At 36.3% G+C, this 21573-nt stretch overlaps 1 protein-coding gene and 1 non-coding gene across 6 annotated transcripts in view; both read right to left on the bottom strand.

Annotated features, from left to right (window-relative positions):
- Positions 1-1281: 1281 nt before the first annotated feature.
- The window catches only part of CCAR1 (cell division cycle and apoptosis regulator 1), a 28793-nt gene continuing 8501 nt past the window's right edge, over positions 1282-21573 (bottom strand). For 2 of the 5 annotated variants that reach the window (XM_037399214.1, XM_037399210.1), the window contains 23 exons: positions 21347-21391; positions 20648-20680; positions 19471-19664; positions 18826-18940; positions 18548-18740; positions 17283-17415; positions 16806-16967; positions 16131-16356; positions 14712-14825; positions 13652-13818; positions 12723-12933; positions 11831-11914; positions 10973-11158; positions 9137-9328; positions 8653-8886; positions 8245-8356; positions 7949-7990; positions 6476-6558; positions 5359-5505; positions 4827-4947; positions 4117-4302; positions 3520-3725; positions 1282-2188 (listed from right to left, as the gene is read on the bottom strand). In XM_037399214.1, the coding sequence (XP_037255111.1) occupies positions 2129-2188; positions 3520-3725; positions 4117-4302; positions 4827-4947; positions 5359-5505; positions 6476-6558; positions 7949-7990; positions 8245-8356; positions 8653-8886; positions 9137-9328; positions 10973-11158; positions 11831-11914; positions 12723-12933; positions 13652-13818; positions 14712-14825; positions 16131-16356; positions 16806-16967; positions 17283-17415; positions 18548-18740; positions 18826-18940; positions 19471-19664; positions 20648-20680; positions 21347-21391 (3246 nt within the window). In that variant the 3' untranslated portion in view covers positions 1282-2128. The remainder of the gene's footprint in view (positions 2189-3519; positions 3726-4116; positions 4303-4826; positions 4948-5358; positions 5506-6475; positions 6559-7948; positions 7991-8244; positions 8357-8652; positions 8887-9136; positions 9329-10972; positions 11159-11830; positions 11915-12722; positions 12934-13651; positions 13819-14711; positions 14826-16130; positions 16357-16805; positions 16968-17282; positions 17416-18547; positions 18741-18825; positions 18941-19470; positions 19665-20647; positions 20681-21346; positions 21392-21573) is intronic. The other 3 variants (XM_037399211.1, XM_037399213.1, XM_037399212.1) reach the window with 3 other exon arrangements.
- LOC119154193 lies at positions 13971-14035 on the bottom strand. Its single transcript, XR_005106368.1, has one exon. It is a non-coding gene; the product is annotated as a small nucleolar RNA SNORD98 (small nucleolar RNA).

The raw sequence follows: 21573 nt of genomic DNA, 5'->3' as shown, positions 1-21573 counted from the left end.
CAGGAGACTGGTCAAGCTCTGTAGGTTGTCAAACTTTTCCTTGTTTTTTTTCCTTTATTCTTTACCCTTTTGAGTTCCTTTCCAACATAAATGCAGACTGTACATAGTATTGAAACACTATTACATCAAAGCAATATAAAGATTACAGTCATTCTAACAAATACTTTTTTTCTTAAGTACTGTAAAAATCTGTTATCACTCTAGCAACTATCTCACAGGGCCACTTACTGAAACACAAGATGAGGCCTGCTTGTGGCAACAACTGCTTTCAGCTCAGCAGTTTAATGTAAAAACACCCCAGCAAAATATTTCAACAGATGTTTCAGTGTGCCTAAAAAGTGTTGAATTCTAGAATTATTTTCTTGTAGGTTCACATGTACTGCTGAAATCCATTAACAAAGTAATTCAAATGCAATCCTTTCAAGTCCATTTAAATAAACAGTGCTCAACGTCAAAAATGAAACATGCCATCAACAATTTGTACAAAGGTAAAGGTGAAAAATATAATTTGATTACAAAAGAATCTGTTAACACCATCTGTACACCACAGGTAATGCTTTTTGTAAGACAAATTTATCACCATCCTCAATCATTCTGAGATGTTATCTCTTAATTCATAAAGCATGCATTTTCTGTGTACTTATATGCAATAATTAGTGTTTTTATAGTACTTCCTATTTTAGTGTGAGCAGTTACGATATTATACAGTGACTCAACTAAGATGAATGAGGGGGAAGCTTATGCATGTTATTTTAATGAAAAAGTATTTCACTGGTCTAGCTTCAAAAGAGCCAAGAAAGCTAAGTGATAAAAGCACCAGCTTAGACTCTTTTGAACATAAATTCAGGCATTTTAATGTGTATCTCAGTAAACCTACATGAGTTTCCATGTAGGTTATTTATACACGTTATGGCACTTGGACTCCCCCTAACAGGTATTTAGTTACCTAGGACATCTAGGCTAAAAAAGAAGGTCTGCTAAAATGAACCATTTCTGTAAGATAATGTTTCTGTCCCAACCTTCAAAACCCTTAATTTTCCTGGAAGTTGCACCAGAAGACTGTTCATATTTCACATTATTTGAATAAGTTGCCTCTGACAATGATGTCATGTTAACTTTTAAGTCTAGATCTCTAGTGATTTGTGAACACAAATGAAAGCAATCTTGCCCACTTCCAACAAACCAGGTTGTGTCCTGCTCCGTAGCAGTTATAACATGGAGTACCGATACTTGTGTATCCATTCTTTTGTTGGACTAAAGCCTTTGAAGTTATTACACATATTAAGAAAGAGGTCCAAATTTAATTAAAGGCTGTTTACAACGATAGCATTTTCTCCATGTAAGGCATTATTCTGACATCTACTGGCCTGGTATCCAACCATACATTTTCATACACTGCATTTATTATTAGAAAGGAGCATATATATTAATCCAGAGATAACAATTAAATGAACACAATTGACATACATTTAAAACAGGCCCATGTATTTTCATATAAATTCCACAATACTACCAGTATTTTGGTAGGTTTCTATTGCTTTCTTAACTCATCTGAACTACTGTATATTATGAGGCTTTAATACAAGCAGCTTGGGGAAGAAAGTTGGAAGGGAAAAGAAAGTTGTGACAAGTAAAAAAAAAAATCCAAGAAGCTTTTTTTTAAAAAAAGTCTTTACTTGCAAAATTAAGCAGCATGCTATTTTGTGATTTATATTTGAATTTAAAAAGACTAATTAGACCGAAATAAAAATAAAAACCTAAAAATGGCAATTCTATAAATAATGAAAATTTTGATTTCACTAGACTTTAATGAAAAACATTTGGTAATTAAATACTTGCTACTGTTCATTACATTGATGAACTTTATTAGGGTTAAAACTATAACAAAGTTCATCCTAAAACATTTTGCAATGCAAAATTATTTTCATTCGAGGAGTGTCTCATTGAATGCTAAGAATTACAAGCAATCTTCAAGGAGCAGACACTCACATTCATAAAACTTTATACATCTTTTGGAACTAAGATATTTATACTACTAAAATCAAACATGCATCACTTCCCATACATTCTGGTATCATGATTTATATTACATTATGTAACACCATTCTTCTAAACAGCAGCAGTTTTATCATACGTTTGCTCCATTTTCTTTGGATTTCTGATCTTTATCTTCGCTCTTCACAATATCCTTTAAAAGAAAAAAGGGAGAGGATAACATGAATTCTAGAAGTACTATTTCTCATGTGAACTGTAAAGTAGCATGAGACAGATATTGTTCAGTGTCAACTTTAAATACTATGTGAACTGGTATCTTACTTTTATAACCAATTAGTATTTCCAGTATCTTCCTGAAAAATTGAGGTGGCAGAAGCTAAATGTGACCTAAGCTGTTCTGAAGGGAAGCACAAAAGAAACCTCACTTTCCATTCTAAAGGTCTGGGGGTTGTTGGGCCTTTTTTTTTTTTTTTCCTTTTACCATCCCTCCACTCCACCCATTGGTTGGTGGTTGTTTGTTTTTTTTAAAGAGCAAGTGAAAACAGGTTTTGCACAATCCATTATATCAGGCTAATAATTTACTGCATCAGTTCTAACATACAATACTTACATCGGTCAAAACCACCTCAAAACACTAGGCTTAGAAGACATTTCCATCTCAAACATATAGACAGAATGAGCAAGGACATTTAACTGAGCTAAGAGCATGGCAAAATAGGGTTAGGCAGTGCCTTCAGCAGCCAGTTCTGCTGGAGTAGCAGGTCTACGCTTAGTGAAGCACAGGACTGCGTAACACTGATTAGATGGCTGCAAGGTACTACCAGTTTAATAAGCTACTGTGACTTATATGATGTGTCACTTGTATCCTACGGGGAGAGGGGGGGAATATTTTAACATTTGTTCCAGGATTTTTTCTGTGTGTGGTTTTGTTTTTAGACCTTCTGTAGACGCTCTATTGTCTTTTCAAAATAAATACAGACAGAAAGAAGCACGGGTCCTTCATAGTACCAGTTTGGCACCCAGCAGCCTTCATAAACTACTCTTCAGCCTTACCTAGTGAGCCCCCACAGCATTCCTAAGGAATATGCAAATATATTTTTGTACAGGGCTAGAAATACTCTGGAGCATTATGCAGTTTGCTTAAAACTTGTTTTACTGAAATACCCCCATATAATTTTAAATACTTAAGTTCTGCCTTGAAAAATTACTCCTAACTGATCAAATGGAAGAGCAGATTTGGACTGTTGGGGATGGACAGCAAAACATTAAGATTATTTGAGACTTAAATATTTTTTTAAATACATAAATGTTAATGTAAGTCAAGAACATGTGCTTCAAGCTTAGAAAATATAAATTTTGTTATCTTTAAATAATCAGTATTGCATTGAGCATCATTATATGTTAAGATACTAGTACCCTGAATTAACGTAAAGATTCCTTTTTATTCTTAAGTTTTTGTTCTGATAATCTAGTCTACATGAAGCTTGCAAACAATAACAACAAATGGAATTAAATAATTCTAACCTGTTTAAGAACACTCTGTATTTCATCCATAACAGTAGCTAAATTTTTGATTGTCTTATTCAGCTGACCCTCAAATTGCAAATTTTTATCATCTGAGATCTTCAAATTTTCTTGCAGTTGGCCAAGGTCCTTTTTCACTTCTTTGAGCTCCGCAGATAGACTTTTGTTAGAATTCTCCAGCTGTAGTATGGTCTTTTCATCGTAGTCTTTAAAAAAAAACCAAAAACAAAACCCAAAAAAGTCTGTCACTTCCAATGCCATGTACTTTGCATCTTAATATTACATTTACATGCCAACACCATAACTAGTGAAAAACCTGCACTGTATTACCATTTGATAACACTCAATTCTGACTACATTTTGAACTCTCACATTCAACTTGAATAAAAAACGAAAAGCATTTCAGCATGGCAACAATGGTACTCAGTAACAGTTGGCATGCAAGTTCAAAAGGCTTGGGAAATAGAAAACAGAAGCTTATGGTAAGCAAATGGCTAGGAAATGTAGATCACAAACACTACTCAAATTGGTTTTATCTACTTGAACTTCTTAGTGTCTTTTATCAACCTAAGTACCACCTTCAAAGTAATGTCTCACCTGTTTTTTCTTCTAGTAACTGAAGCTTTTGTTCTATCTCTGCTCGCACTCTTTCACTCTTCTCCAGCTTCTGTAAAAGGCTCCCAACATCCACCATAGCTCCATTGTACACGATGAGGCCAACATTTTCTTCTATGGCTTTTGATTCTTGCTTTATAGTGGGTGACGGTAACAGTAATCTGTTTCCTGTATTAGATTAAGTAGCATTAGGAAAAAATCATTCTGTCATTTTTCAGTTCTTCTAGTGACCAACCTCAAAAACTTCTTTAAAGAATAAATGGCTGAAAGAATGAATATAGATTCAACTTTGCTGGTTTATCCCTCACATTGCTCTCCCTGCTGCAAAAAAGGGGAGTGTCTCCCGTTATATTGTTTCTATGCCCGCCTTCTGCGGCAGTGTTCTTCAAAAACCAGGCTCTGTTCTACCTACAGCAGTGATCCTCCTGACTGCAAAACTGCTGTGAATGAGAAATGTTGGTCCTCCTTCCTGCTCCAAGATAAAAAGATTTCTCTTACAGATATAACAAGATGTGTTGGAAGCCAGAAATACTGTAATTTATGAATGAAAAAGGTTTACTTCTTCGAACTGGCAGGTTCCCAGCAGACATGAATTAGTTTCTGTAAGAAAGCAGGTGTCTCAGAACTCTCATTATCATTCCCACAGAAACAATTATCTGGAAGTTTGTGGCATAAAAAATAAATAATACTACCTAACATATCTTCCTGAAGCTCTTCAGACTCTTCTTGGTTTTCTTCATCTTTAGAAGTATCTGTTAGTCTTCTGTAAAAGCAAGATTCTCTAAGCACTACTTTATTAAGTAGCTTCTTGACCTAAAACACAGCCATGGAAAGAAATACAGTGTTACTTCATACATAGACATTGTAGTACCCAAGCAAGAACGTTTTAACTTGGGAAACAGAGAAATTGCCAGCTTTTTGAACCTTAACATACTGGGACTTAAAATGAAAACAAGCTGGGGGTGGGGCGGGGAGAGGAAGATACAGTATCGAGGCAAAAGCTACATATACGTTATGGGTGTATCAAGAGCCATAAACTTCACCTTTTAAATCCAAAACAATTTACAAAATATTAAGCTAGTATTTAATTGTAAATACGAAGTGGCTACATAAAAATCAAGAATAAAGTATGTGAGCAACAGCCTTCAGAAGCTAAACTGTATTCCTCTCACTTAACAGCATTCCTACAATGTTTTCAAAGAGATTTCTATTACTATACAAAACCTGAGCACGTGACAGGTGTAGTCCAAGAGTGTACAGTATCTCCTCCATGTCCTTCTCCAGAAGATATCCACAATGACTTTGATCAAAATAAACAAAAGCCATCAGAAGATCCCTATTAACAGTTACCATCTGCGTCTTGTCTTTCTCCTACAGAAAATTCATTATGGGATCATTAGATTAAAAATCATCTACTAAAACCACAAACTTCTCAGTTAACAAAAGTTTTCCTCAGTTCATTTTACTGTTACTTTCAGCAATGCAATTAATGTAACTAGCATTTACCTACTGAGCTCAAACATTATACAACCAAGCTATTTCGGACAAGTAATCCTTCAAATATTTGGACAGTAATATTTGGTAGACATACTTTCCTTTTGCTCATGCTAATATGTAAACAAAATTCCCCTAACTCAACAAGTAATAGTAAACACCCCTTCTCTCCATCATATTTTACTGAATGGCTGTTTTCAGAGTGAAAACCCCATAAACATGTAATGATTGAGCATCCGGCTCTCACAGCCACAGTAATTCTGCAGACTCTTTCCCCATTATTCCTATTCCTACATCTCCTATTTTTCCTTTAAGAAAACAAAGAGAATCAGAAACTTGTTTTATTCTTGCATTTATAAACAAAGTTTAAGCGTAACAAATGAAACTTATGCTGTTCCTTAATCTGAACTGTCGAGGCAAGCTATTGGCCTCATGACACAAAAAGACTTCTATTTTCCCGCAGGGAGATGTAAAAACATAACATGATTCCAAGCTCCACAACTGAAAAGCCAGTTTATCAATCAAGTTAAGCTTCTACTTTTCTTATGTAAGAATACAGCAGTTGAAAATAACAGATAAACCAATCACAACTGCTGCTGCTTATGTGCACATACAGCATTAGTCCTCACAGATCAGTACCTCATACAACAAAGTTTTTCCAACAGCTTTCACCAAATGAACTTGCTCTCACACGTTCCCTAACTTTTATATACACTTAATGTTTCAGTCCGGAAGTGCTGAAGAAATCAAGGAGTGCAAGTGGGTCTTCTAATAAAAATAAATCTAAGCTCTAATTAGAACACCTCTAACAAGATTAAATGTAGTTCTTAAGAAAGGCATTAATTACTTTATCTTTAGACGACCTCTCTTTACAATGCCTATTTCCCTCTCTTCTGTCCTCCCGTTTGTTCATTTCCTCTTCATCCCGGTCTGTAAAACAGGAAGAAAATTCAACATACCCACAGCAAATGATTCTATAACCTCAAAATACATACGTTCATTAAAAAAAAAGTTCACACACACACCCCCCAAGACCTGAAATAAATATATTTCCCTGAAAAATAATTTACAAAAAAGCATTGAAGCGAGTCCTGTCAAACTTTTGATTTTTCTCTGGGTCTTACGTTAACATAAGCCATTTATCATTTTCTTTCCCTGTGTTTCTTTCACACACTCAGGAGAGAGGAGTTGAAACAAATGCTAACTAGGCCAAAGTAAGTGCCACCAACATCACCATCTATTTAAGCGGTGTGCAGAAAATGACCACAATTCTCCCTAATGAGGCTTGGCAGAGTCTGCAATTCAGCTACAGTTATTCCTATTAGAACAAAAATCAGTACTATTTACTCTCTAATATTTTATATTATAAAACCCATATCAACTATATAATTAAAAGCAGTGTTTATACTCATGTCTGAGTGAGATATTACTGAACCTATGATTTAGATTCTCCAAGAAGTTACAGATCACATTGCTTACTAGACGTGAATTACAAACTGTAGGATTTTTCTTTAAAGGTAGATGGTACAGTAAAACTAAATTTACAATCAAGAGAGAAAAAGGAATACGAGAACTGCAGGGACAGGTCATGACACGTAGCTCTGTACCTTATGTGCAAGTCTTTGGTGAGAGAATCACAGGCCAGGTTCACCTTTAAGCTCACCTTACTTGTGAGGAAAAACTTTGGTAACAACTATGTATCACACCACTTGACTAATTTTGCACACACGTTTTGAGAATCAATAGCTTTCTCCTGCACCTCCATGGCACATTGGATTGTTCTCAGCAGCTCTGACTGGGAACGGCACAAGGAGGGATTGCGGGAAGTAGCAGCACTGGTACAGAACAGACAAGACCAGGGTGGTCTCAGCCAGATCATAAAAGTTGTTTCAAGAACCACAGATTAGCACCTATTTTTAAGGCTGGTGCAACAGTCTGCCAAAAATACAACTGAAAACGCTGGGGCTGAAGTACCTAAACAGTTCAAACCCACATCTCTAGCAAAAACTCTCCACAAAGGAAAAAAAACCCCAAGTACAAAACAAAAAGCATACAGCATGTCTTACGCCCTTCTGAATCTCTGAGCAGGGAAAGAGCTATTGCTGCTCCCTGGAGACAGGAAAGTTCCCCAGCCCCTTTCCCCATTTCTTCAGGCAAACACAAGTCCACCCAAACAGAAATCAACTCCTCATATCCTCATGTAACGAGCACCCCACACCACAATCTGGCCTAATAAAAACAGGATGACATTTCAGAACTGAGGAATAGGAAGGTAGGCACTTAAAAGTGGCTTGGTTTTTCAGAGGTGCTGAATACTCACATCTCCTACTGACTTCAATGGGAGTTGCGAGTGGTCTGCATTCTGAAAAAAATAAAACCACTTCTATATGCATGCCTTACTTTGAGTACCACAGCTAGTTTATATTAACTATGTTCATAAAATGCCTAGCATAAAGGCACTTACATTTTAAGAAGATCTTGTCAGAATTACTAAAATAAAATCAGTCTAATAATGCAATTTTAAATTGTCTAGTTCCAGTGCATTCTCCAGCTTGAAAGAACACATCAGTGACAATAAAAAAAAATTCTGGAAGCCACGTTCATAATTCAAGATACCTTCATCTTCATCTTCAGCATCTTCTGCCTCCATTGGATCATATTCTTCTTGATTATTGTCATCTTCAGTTTCTTCTTCATCTTTAGAATCATCTTTCCTTTTATCTTCCCTCTGTAACGAAATTTCCTAAAAATTTAGCTAGTCAAAACTAAAAAACAGGGAAGTAAAAACCTCACTACCATTCACTGAAAATTTGCATGTTTATATTTAGTCACCTAAAAACTAAATACAAATCATGTGATGCAGCTGAATGCTAGATTGAAACATATTTACATAGATGAATGAGTCAAAACAATTAACTAACACTACAAGACCTGAGTTTTCAAAAGCAATAAAATTAAATTCAAATAGAAACAGTTTAATATTGATCCAGACAGGAAAGTACATCATATGGGCTAGCTGCTGACCTTCTTTTCATCTCTATCTTCTTTTTTGTCTTTATCGTCTCCAGATTTTCTCCTCTTAGGTTTTGGATCATCTGTTTCGTCATCTTTTTCTTCTTTTTTTTCTTTTCTGTCATCTTTTTTGCCTTTTTTGTCTTTTTTGTCCTCCCTCTCTGGGAGAGAGATCAGTGCTTTGTAAATTCTGACACCAAAATCTCTCTGAAGCATTTCATTGAAGAGTTCTGCAAACAATGATACCTGCACATAAAGGAGAAGGAAAAGAGAACTGACAAGTTTAGAAACCTGTGCATTTCTTCAAGGTATCATACAGTGACTATACAGCTATTGTAAACAATGTCCCAAAGAATTTTTTTCTAGGTACAAAGAAATGAACTTACTTATTTTGCTATGCTATCACAAACTTCAACAATTTAAGAATACTGCAGTCATCACACAGAATTTAAGAAAAACTAAGATTAGCTACCTGTAAGTAGCACAGTTAAATTACCTCAAAGGAATGTTCTTTATTATCTTCTAATCTGTAATCCAGAAGAACACTAAGAGACATAATGCTACAGTCAAACTTTCCACTCTTTGCTGCCCAGTTAGGATGTACAATGATTGCTGGTTCATCAGGCAAGATATATCGTCTTTCTCGCCGCTGACGTTCCATTTCTTCTTGACGTTTTCTTTCTTCTTCCTAAAAAGAGGCAACAACCCAACATAGAGCATGTTCCAAAGCTGAAGTTTCAGCCTATATATTAGTTTTTAGGACTTACTGCTTTGCACTAAGTGAAGGAAAGCCTAAGCTGCTGAATGCAACGCAGAAAATAGAATGCTGGTCTGTGGCTTCTGTCTACAACGCATACTGTCTCCACTGCCAACACTCACCTAAGAAAACTGGAAACTTGAGCCACACAAAGCAGGACGTGCAGTGTTTTTAGACCACAAAGCAATGAGTACCTTCCAACTATCTTACGGTGCTTAACCGCAACATGCTTATTCAACACTGGAAGGACTCGAGCTATTTCTTTTCAAGGAATTGTATGCGAGCTAGCAAAGTGTCAGTGCTCCTGAGGGGTCTTGTGTTTGTTTACAGGTGTTTTTAGAGCTGTACAGTACTGTAAACTGTCTTAATCCTTACACAGAAAGAGTAAAGGCTTTATACATCATCTTCTCGAAGATACCCAACACAGCTTAAGTAATTTACTTGGCTCTTGGTTATAGGAAATGCAATCTCTAGAGATAGAACTGATGCAAATCAAACAAAAGATTAAAAAAGGTGAAATACCAAGCAGCTTACTACTGACTACCAAGAGAGAAATACTCAGGTCTTATGGGTGTGGAGAAAGTGTCATGGCAGAACTTGTGCTTTTTAAAAAAGCAAGCACAACCAAAGTTCCCTTCCCTGATCTTAGAAGAAAACAGTGGCAAGAAACCCCAAGATAGTTGAAGCTCTTCCAAGCTGTGGGAGAAGGCAGCAGCTGACAGAACTCGCAAGCACATGGCCTTTGCTCCCTCAACAAGGTTTACACATATACAAAATTTCAAGTCACCCCATACTTCTTAGCAGGTAATACACAAAAAGGCAGGTTCAAAAGGAACTAACAAACAATACATTCTCCAGACACTTACAGCCCCTTCCTGTGGTTCAGCTTTGGCCTTACTACACAGATCTCATCTACCCTTGTGAAACAGCAAAACAGACTATGTAATATTAAAACTACCAAATGCAAAACTGAGAAACTTCAATACACAGGAATTTTATCCAAAAGCAAAAATTAAAGCCTCATCAGAAGGGGAAAACAAACCTAAGCAAACTATTAACTATGTGAAGAAACTGGGCTGTTTGAAACACTATAACCTTTTACAGCCTGGAACCTGCCCTCTTCCCATTTCCACAATAATTCCCTAAGGCTTCTATGTCCCCAAAAGCAAATACAACTAAGCAGCTGCTTTTCATGTAGGTTTAAGTAGTTAAGATCTTGTTAAGTGTGTTCACCTGTTCTCAAGCATAGTTTCTCTCAGGAGTTTGGGATTTATTTTTCCTTACATTTAAGGCCTGACATTAATTCAAAAACCCTTAGCATAGCTGTGTATTTCAACTGACTTTGCTGATAAAAAGAAATTCAGACTTGCCAAGATTTGGTTCCAATCCAGCAGCTCAGGTTACAACAAGAGTTCTCAGCACAGTCACAGAACTACAAAATTCCAACACAACTAGGCATATTCCTGTACTTTTAATGTATTAATACAGTATTTTATATATTTAATTTTATATACAGTATTTTACGTATTTATATATATTTAAGAAGACATAAACCAAGTATGTCCAAAACCTAACCTCTTTGTCATCTTCAGATTTCCTGTCTTCCTCCTCTTCCTCTTCTTTCTCAGACTTCTCTAGCTCCTTTTGCTCTTCTTTTTGTTCCTCTACTTTCAGCTGCTTTGTCAGTCGAGCTATCAACTGAGATTTCAGTCCTTTAGAGCTAAGGGTTCGACTTTCTAATTCTTTGCGAAGGTCATTTACCTGGTAAATAAAGGCTCTGTAAGCGATATCAACCAGTGACATTGCAAAACATCTGATTAACAGAAAAGGTGAAGTAAAAATTAAGTAAGAGCACTGAAAGTCAACTGTATTTTTTAAATCTGTACTGAAAACCACTAGTATTTACTGGTACATAAACCATATTAAATTTTAAGTGTTCTCCTCAAAGAATACCTTTTTGAGGAGCTCTTCAGAGGGGCAGGGGAAGGATTTCACTAGAGTAAAATAGTTTATTACTATTATTCATTTAAGGAAATTTTTAATTATGTCTCCTAACAAATTTTTGTCTAAGTACTGCCTTTTAAAACTAACATTAAAGTATTTTAGACCCCACATTTTTTAATGCAAGTAGATATGACCAGATTACCGCAGAACTTTCATTTTCCAGTTAATGTATCATATGCGATACCCTTTCATTGTACAAAGTTCAAAAGTTCTGAGTAGTTTCCATTAGCTGTATTTCACTTTTTAAAATCAGGAGTCACACTTGCATACTGTGATATCACATCTAATACCTACAAAATCAGCAAGGAAGTTAAAACACTACTGAAGCTTTTTGCTCAGTTAAGGGAATATAATGCTGTATTTCGGGTGATGCCTTAAAAATGGAAGCGGCGTACAACGAAATAAAATTTTAAGAAAAACGTTAGTTACCTTCATTGTTTTTGGATCCAGTTTAGACCAGTGTGTAGGTGTAGAGATCTCTTTAGCTTCCCCATCATCCTTTTCCTCTTCGTCCTGACAAATAAAATTTAGAAATTATCATTCAGAAAGCTTGAAAGCATTTCAGTTATTTTTTAAATTCTGTTGCTGATCTGTGCAAGGTCACAACTGTTTCAGATAGTCTTCTCCTAAAGTTATTATTTAGACAAGTTCACACACACATTCTACCACTTTATAAATGATCACAGTGCCACTCAGCCAATACAAGCCAGATCTGTGGAACACAAAAGGGTGATAAGCAACACCACAAAGAATATTGGGGTTACACAGACACTGCTGGTCTCCATTAACCACACAGTGTGTGATTTCCCCCCAGATTTTAAATCCCCCAAATTACTCTTTGTTCAGTCAGACCTTCCCTTATTCCAAGATGTTGATCAGCCACATGGCCTGAAATTCAGATGTTTCAGACTAGTGTTTTGTTCAATTTCAAATATCACAATTAGAACTGGCCACAAGAAAGAATTTAGGAATTTTAGAAAATGGCAAAATGTTTAAAGACAGCTATTCATAAACTGCATCTCACTCAACAACTGGTCCCAGATTCCAGCAACTACATCTATGATAAAAAATTTTCTGCGCATCATAAGCACAATTTAATTCCATTTGTGATTATCAGCATACACATTTAAAATTAGTGAACTAGCTGAAATAAAAATAAAAACCAACATTCACTACACTGCTGAAAGCTGGTTTACCAGTCATTGTTACCAGTTATGTTCCTCCTATGTATGTATGTTGTGTAGTATGTGGTGTGCAATTTGTGCCTGTGTTCCTGTGCCTGTGAGAAGCAGAAATAGAAAAAGGGATTAGCGTTCAGTGCCTGTTCTCCATCAGCCTCCTTGCGTTCACCCTGAAGCTTCTCGACCAGCTGCTGCTTGTATCCTCGGGAGAGGGTTTCCCACTCTGAGCGGGTGGGAAGGCAATGCCAAACATCCGGGAAAAATAAAACCACTGTCTCCACATGAGCTGGAACTGTACGCCCCTTGTGGGTCTCCTCAGGGCGATGGTAGCGAATCTCTGCAAAACGGTACCTGTTGCAAGGGAAGAAGCATGTTGGAAAAAAAATTCTACAATACATTTTAAAGAGCCTAGATCACTTGTAGCACATCAAGTAAAGAAACTTTGCTGCAAGACCTTGAAGTTTATCTAAAGAAAAAAATTATGGAAGCCATATTTTCTCTTTTGTCACATTTGTTAAACGGTATCACTATCGATAAGGAGGAAAACCAACAAAATTATTTTCATGTAACTTGTTGCTTAGCACACGTAAGTTTAATGTACAAATAAAAGTTGAAGCACTTCAAATTTAGCATACAATAGGCTTTCCTGGTACTAGTAAAACCGCAATGAGTGTTAACACAGGACAAAAACTCATCAAGAGAAAATATGGCTATATAACGAACAGCTATTTATTTATAACAAAAGAACAATGAAATGGAAGTTCTCTTGACGATCTTCTCCAGCTATGCACAAAATGAAAAATATTTTCAGCACACATTCATTAAAAATTACAGCATAACATATCAAAATAAATCCAGAATTTTTAATTAGTTCCTAATGCAGTACTCAGCAGAGTTGGCACCAATCAAGCTTGTTACAAAACAGAACATCCTTTGAGTAGTTTACCTGCACTACCAAGAGCAGCTGACAAAGAAAAAAAAAAAAAAAAAAAAGGTTTTTCCATCTTAAAACTCCTGGTAACAGACAAGTATTTCTACAGTGTACTTTGCTTTGCAGTACAGTACTTACCATTGTGTGCACACACTTAAGTCAATCCCTGTAAGAGCCTTGCAACAGCGAATAGCCGTCTTTATCAGCACGGAAGGGTCCTTTTCTGGATCAGGTCCATCCAGTGAAGGGGACCAGTGTCCTCCAATAGCCATAGCTTCATCTTTGCCTTTCATACCCACTAAAAACTAGACAAAAAGAGTCTTCTGAATGTTCCCCTGCTAGGGGTAAAGAGTCATTTTTCCCAAAGTGCAAAGAATATTTCATAGCGCACACACTGAAATCCGTGAGTAAACTGTCACATTATTTTGAAATCTGAAAATGAAAGTCGGTCAAGAAAGAGTTCAGTTATTTTTCTTCCACATACTATTTCAGAAATGGAATAGGTTTAAAACATCATCACTCATTCTTGTTTGCAAGACTTTCCATCAAGTTTGTTATTTGGTACACATTTGTTCCTTTGCAATTAAAAGCTTTCTAGCATAAAGGACAGATACAGATTTAAATGGTGTCTTGATTCCAATACACATTTATAGGTGTTCCTGCTTAAAAGTGATAAAGCAAAGCTACTAAAGGTAAGACCACAAGAGCATTTATCTATAAATTCAAGTACCTCCCCACATGCTTTACGGTGATGGAGTTTAACTGGAAAACAAGTCTGTGTTATCCTGAAACACCACAGCACTTACAGATTGTTCAGTTTAACCACAGCTGAATTTCACTTAATACAATGGTTACTTAACTGTTGCTTTGTTTGTATTCTCTTCACAGCTGAGCCCTTAAAAAAAAGTCTTAAGTGTTTGTGAAAAAAGGCTAACAAAGTTAATTATTATATAATTAATGTAGGTTTCTCCAAATATCTATTGTTTAACTAAGCTGAACAAAGCAGTAAATATGAAAGCAGTGAAGATGGAGTTCCTACAAAGTGGAAAAAGAACTGACATTTAAACTAGGTCTCTTCAGATGAAAAAAATGAAGCCATCGTTTAGCAGCCTACAAACTCCTTCCTTATTGACAGATATTCTGAAGCTCTATAACCAACCTTTATTGCCAAAAGTGTCTGGCATTGAAGCATATTTACCTTTACAAGTCTAGCAGGATGCTGAAATCCATCACGAAGTTCTTGGGGATCTTCAGCCAGAGCACATGACTTATGATAGAGATCCTCCATACTAGGACTAGCCATCAACATCACCTGTTGTGTAAGTCAGATCAATCTTGTGAAGGTCTCCCACTATGACTGGTAAACAATGACCACAACTTGCAAACACATACATACCAGTGCTTTTTCCTTAATGTCACAAAAAATCAGAACAAGTAAAGGTAAAATAAAATTGTAGAACTGAGTGTTAAAATGTCTGCAAGGACCAGTTTCACTCTGTCCCATATGGATGCAAAGTGTTATCTTATTAAAAAAAAAAAAAAAGGATAAACTGAAAGCATGTAACAGCAACATGCTTCACATGTCATCACTATATGCCAAATACCCTATACCAAGAACCACACAGAGTACATTTCTGGTTTCAGTAACTGACTCTTTCCGCTTTCTCACAATCGCAGGAGAACTGACCAAGAGATTAATCTGCATCCTCATAGCATCCCATTAGCCCAGTCAAATTTAACAAGATTGCCTTCTATCCTAAACAGGTTAATATTATGAATCAGGATGCTATTCCTCAGTTACTGAATTTATTTTGAAGCTTAAACTTCTGAAGGAAAGCTCTTGCTCTGAATCAATAAACTGAAAAAAACAGTATGTCTGATACTTGAGCCAAGGCTTCAAAGTTTTTATACACAGAAGTCAAGTAAAGTTGAGTCTTCCAGATATACAAGGATTAAAGGCAGTGTTGTTTCTAAAACTATCTTTAACATGAAATACTTTAAAACAGATTGACCTAGAAATCTCAGACCTATTTTAATGAAAGAGCTTTCAAATGAAAGTAGTTTTAGGAAGACATTTTGACACTGAGGTCTTTAACACATCATTACAGCTCTTGATGCCGCATTTTTTGAATATGCTGGGATTATGTAAATGTCAATCTACTTTCACCAAAATAACAAATATTGAAATGAATCTGAAAAGAAAGAATCACTAAACAGAAGAGCACAAACTGCACAGAAAGGACCCTTGAAGGAGAAAAAAACATAATAGAAAAAGGGGTGCATTAACTATTCAGAATGAATTGCCTAAGAAATACATTCAGAGATGTTGCAGAAGCTGGCTTTCTTTCCTATAACCACATCCATACAACTACGTACAGAGCAAGGAAGAGACCACAGTAAAAACAAGATTTAGGACAGCTCTAGTAAGAGAAAAACAAACTGATTTCAGTCATGACTCTTCAAGCTCTACATACTAGCTCTTCACAGAAAAGTTTAAAATGCTGTATTTTGCTCAAATCACTGCACTGTATTTTCAGTTCAGTTATAATCACTTTTTCACCCTATAAGTAAAAAAATTTTCTAATGAATAGTCATAATACTGGAAACCTATACAAACCTTTGCACTGTACAGATGATCAGCATCAGGTGGATCAAGGACCGCAGCATTTTTATCTATAGGATCTACTTCTCTATGCATTACGTAGAAATTACAGTAGTTCCCCAGCTGAAACGGTCTAGACATAGGAAAAGCATCCACCCAAGTAAACTGAGCATCAAAGAAATCACTTGGGATATACAAGTTCTGGTAACGCCTCCTCAGCTCCATCATATCACAGCTACGGCTGAAATAAACAACAGTATTTGAAAGATACAGCAATAAAAGAACGATTAATAAAGCACATAATTACAAGATATTACCTGGAAATATAACCATTGTCTATTTAATAATAGAGATATAAAATGTAAAGAGCAATGTATTTCAGTTAAAAGCGTCATGGATCAAAGTTTAAACACAAGTAACTACTAAACACTCTTCCAATTAAGGTGCCTGTATATTAGAGAATATTTATTAAACAGGGTTATAAAGGTATTGTGCAGTAGCATTCAAACATAACAAAGAACCTAGTAAAAGTTTAACGTACAAGGTTCTCAGCCATTACATATTTGATCATTCTTTAGATTTAAGATCATCATTTAACACTCACTACACACACGTGTTGACACAGCTCACAGTAATCTGTACCCACAATTAAAGTGATACACAGGTAATCATCTGGCACTACAGACGTACCAGTCCAATGAAAACTTGGAAAACTGAACCGTGTAACGAGGAACAACACGTCGCGGTCTCCGAGGTGACCTCTCCCTCTCTCGTCTAGGTGATCTCTCTCTGGAGCGTTTTCTCTGGGGTGATCTTTCCCGGGACCTACGTCTCTCTCGTTCTCTTTCACGACTTAAAAAATACATACAAATATTTTTGAATGCTGATAACACAAAATGGTTTCTAGCACAAAAGAAGCTAGACCTGTCAGAGTTGACTCACAAAAAGAAGATGAGGAAGTTCCTCATAGTTTCAGTGCGCTGTCTCTTTACCAGAGACCGATTATACAATTCCTTCATTTCAGATAGACAAGAACTCTTCGCCAACATCTAGTGGTAAAGGCACTTGTGCATATCACTGACCGACTCTGGAGCAAGAAGCTCAGCTCTGTTTGAAGACAGGTCTTTACAGAACGCTTTGATTATAGTCTAGTCTTCTACAACATACCTCCTGTCATCTTTTCGGTTTGGCATAGGGTCTCCTCCTCTGTCATTCCTCCCAGAAAATCTGGATGGTGGGTCTAATCTTCGAGCTGGCTGAGGCTGTGAAACTAGACGAACAGGGGGCTGTAACAAGCCACCTGAAAAATATTTGTAAGATCAATACATAATAGGGGGCAACTATCTCCACTTTACAAACATTGCTGCTTTACAGTTGTTTCACTTGTGCATGTTTTCTGAATATCTCGAGTCAAATCTGTTTATTAATAACACCCATCCCAAGAAAATCAAGACACCTATGCTTTTCTTCGCAGATGCAAACAGACTCCAGTAAGCAGAACTGTTTTAGAAGCATCTTCTCAAGACAGAAGCTGATGTAATCCAAGTGTATGGAACCTATCACAGTAAACAGCTAAGCCTTCTCTTGGAAAAATAATTTAAGATAGGTATACTATGGAACTAAAGAAAATCTGAAACTTATTTTTGAGGCTATTCATAGATAAAAACAGCCTCCTGAAAAATCATTCTGAAATAATTTTATTCTACCACTGCACTGATCCCCCAGCACATACTTTTGCTGTCTCAAGACATTCAACCAACCGACTGTAAATGGAGCAAACATTACTAACACCAACAAACAACTAGGACTAATTAGATTGTGATAAGCATTCATCCAAGAGTTCTGCTCATGTGATAGCTTAAGAACTTCTCTCTTGCTTTTACTGTGGGTAAGAAGTCTTAATTTTATCTTCGTTATCAATCCTATTACTGATTCTTCAGCCACTCAAAAGTTCAAGTCAACAACCATCATTGTTTGAGATTTGCCATGTTCGGCAGTTTTTCTTCTCTCAAGTGCCAACCTGACTAACTGGAATAAATAAAATGCCAATATAGAATACTAGTTTTAACAATGCAACTGTGTGAAACCCAATCGTGTTGAACACTCCAGAAGATGCTGAAGAACTACACTGCCATTAATAGTTCAACTCCCCAACCTGTCTGTGAATGTGTGAGAATAAAAATTACATTGAATTTGCTTTCAGATTATGAAATCTTAATACAAACAGGAGCCCATGGGAATTTCACTGACCAGGTGATTCTTGAGCTAGTGCCTGGCATACAGCTGCAGGAAGATGCACGTCCAAAAATAAAATTCTATAGGGTCCTTGCCATATTATTTCAACTTTTACTTCAGCCTTCTGACTCACAAAAAAATACCACCCCACACTAAGCACCAGAACGACCATGACAGACTGTGCACTGAAGGAGCACCTTTCTGCTGCGGCTGCTGCAGTAACGGCTGAGGCTGTGTCTGAAGCAAAGGTGTGATTGAAGCTGCCGATATCTGTGCCTGCAACAAGGACTGTGGCTGTGGCTGTGCCTGAACACTGAATGCAGTCTGCTGTGCAATGGGCTGAAGAACCGCTGGAGGTGTCTTCAGTAACGGCTGAGCTTGTGTCTGGTTCTAACAGCAGAAGAGAAAAATGAGTTGTGAGTGAGCTTAAACCCAGAAGCAGTCAGTGCCAGTTAGACTGGGTAACCCCATATACCTGATTTGGAAGTGTCTGGATCCTCTGTGCATTCCATTTGAATGGCATATTAGGATTGTAAGTAGCTTCTACCAAAACTCTGTCACCCACCTGAGGTGTCTTTCCTTTAACAGCACTGCAAACAATACAAAAAAAGTATTGTGAGAGTCTTATTTAACTAGTTTTATATTTGCAAGTTACATATAAAGCTGGGAGAAAACAAAGTTCATTAAAAAAGCTTGTAAAAAGAGCATCTACACCCCAAATCAGTTAAAGTACTATCTGCTTCAGCATGGAGTATGCACAGTCTTTGGCCCAAAAGCAGAAGTTCCCTGAACAGTACTGAGTCAGGACAAGCAGACAGCAAGTTAGAACACATTTAATCACCCACAAATTCTGCTATTTCCTATTAGAAGGAGCTTAATAATCTTCTCAGTCTCCCAGGCTTGGGTTTTGCATTAAGAAAATTCAAAAGCTCACATAAAGGAATGCAGATCTAGTGTTTATTAACTTAACTTGACTATGTGAATTCCAGTGTTGACAGGAAACAACATACTAACTGCAGGCACTATCAATGGAGTCACAGAGTTAAAACACAGTAATCTAAAACTTTTATTTAGTGAGGGTATCACAGAATACATCTGCAGGCAGGTATTTACATCTTACCTAAGCTGAAAAAAGACATCTTCATCCACAAAACCAAATGTATCATGTAGTTTAGTAACTACCCCAGTGAAGACACGCTGCTTTTGTGGTTGGGTTTGCTGTTGACTTGACCGGGGGGCTGGATAAGAAACAGTTATCTGGGCTGCCGGCTGAGGAGTAGACAGGCTAAGACTGGTAGGTAGTGCAACAGCTGGCTGTAAGCAAAATAAAGCAAACTATAAATCTTATAACCAGCTGAAATACCTACAACAAGGAACAGTTCCTTTACCCATGTAGACGGGAGTTTAAAATATCTCTAAAGCAATTCTGAACAGGGATTTTCAGAACATGGAAGGTTTTTTGGTTTGGATTTTTTAGATGGCTTTTTTTCTACTTTGAATGAAGACTGGCTTTGTTTATCCTTTTCTTTTAAAAAAGTCAACTTCCTCAAAATATGCACAATGTCTAGAAAAAACACAAAAAAGATGACTGTGTTATTGCTCGCAGGTAACCCGTACAGCGGGCCTGAAGAGGACAAAAGCCCTAATTTTGCTAGGAATACACGCTTAAAGAGATTTTTCTCCATTTATATCCCAACTGTAGTTAGAAGTCAGTAAAGGTTAAGGCTAACTTTCCTAACTCAACCTTCCCTAACTCAACAATTTATGTGCTTGCCTTCTTACAAAAGCAGAACATAGTAAGATAAAGAAACTAAGTAACCTATTTTTACCTTTGTATTTTAAAACATGTTTAAAAGGTTAAGTGAAAATGGAACTAGAGCAATTTATAGTGTATTAAATGGTTGCATGTTTTAAACCTGTCAAGTTCAGCAAGGTTCTTTTTAAACCTCTCTACAGACATACTGCATACTATTAACACAAAGTTAAATTCCTTCTCAAAGGCGAGAAGGATTTTCCCAGGTTGTTACTGCAAACAACTGAACACTTGAAGTTCAAACGAAAAAAAATTATTATGTAATCAACACACATTCCCTTCAAAATTAAGGAAAAGTGGTTGCTATTAATTTTTAAACCAAGGCTATGCATATTTTAACATCTGGATAAAATAAACCTCTAGCAATAAATTGTCCATTCATATTAGTTCATTTTACAGATTAAACTACCCAAGACGTCACAAATTTGCACTCTTAAATTATCTGTGTTTGGGAATGAAGACCAAACAATAAAACCAAACTAACCTGAGTTAAAAGGGTCTGCTGAGGTTGCTGCAACTTAAAATAAATAAAGTTATAAATTAATTTTATATGCTTAAGGAAATTGTACAATTTTACCTCCTCTTTACAAGTAAGAGTTTTTGCTTAATCTGAGTCAGTTAATAGTCCTTTGGGGTTTGGTCATTTCAGTAGTTTGCATATGCATAAAATTGCACTCGTGGTCAATTTTAAGATTGTATAATCCAGATTTATTCAGTAAGCAGAAATGCTGAGGGTTTTGTAACTGAAAATTAATACCAATACCAAAAAAAATTTTGGCAGCTGGAGAAGCTTAGGCCTGTAATTTCCATGTCCTTTTATTCTTTTTCAAAATCCTGTTAAATTCAAAGACCATAAAAAAAAACTTGAGGGAATTTTTTTGGACAGCATCTTTCCAGCAGTTAAAATACACGGCCCTGTTTAGAGCAGAGTTTAGCAGGAATCGTGTACACATGGAATAGTACGTATTTTTAAATTTCCTTTTTGCATGAAGGTAGGTAGGTTTCCATTCTGATTACATCTCTCCAAGTTTATGAACTTCAAGCTCTCTTTCACTACAAAAAAATATACCTAGGTCCTTTAACCTCCCATATGAGGATGAATTGAGAAACAAATCCTACAAGACACACAACCAACATTATTTTTAAAGTTATTTGTGATGTACACAGTAAGAATCAGACAAACCTGTTGCTGTACACTATAGAGAGTCTGCTGAGGTTGTGAATATTGCTGAAACAGATAAGAGCAAAATATCTCATAAACAGGAAGTATTATTACCCCAATAATACCAAATACAAGTTTTCTGCTAAGCAAGTTTTAGATAGAAACTATTCACATTTAACAATTCTAATGCAAAACATAACTAATAGTATCACCATATTTTACTTTCGTAACAATTATTCTTAGCCTTT

Source organism: Falco rusticolus, chromosome 9 (genome assembly GCF_015220075.1).
Source record: "Falco rusticolus isolate bFalRus1 chromosome 9, bFalRus1.pri, whole genome shotgun sequence".
In the NCBI taxonomy this organism is placed as follows: Eukaryota; Metazoa; Chordata; class Aves; order Falconiformes; family Falconidae; genus Falco; species Falco rusticolus.
Note: the sequence above shows the minus strand (reverse complement) of the source record. Positions and strands in the feature narration are given on the sequence as shown.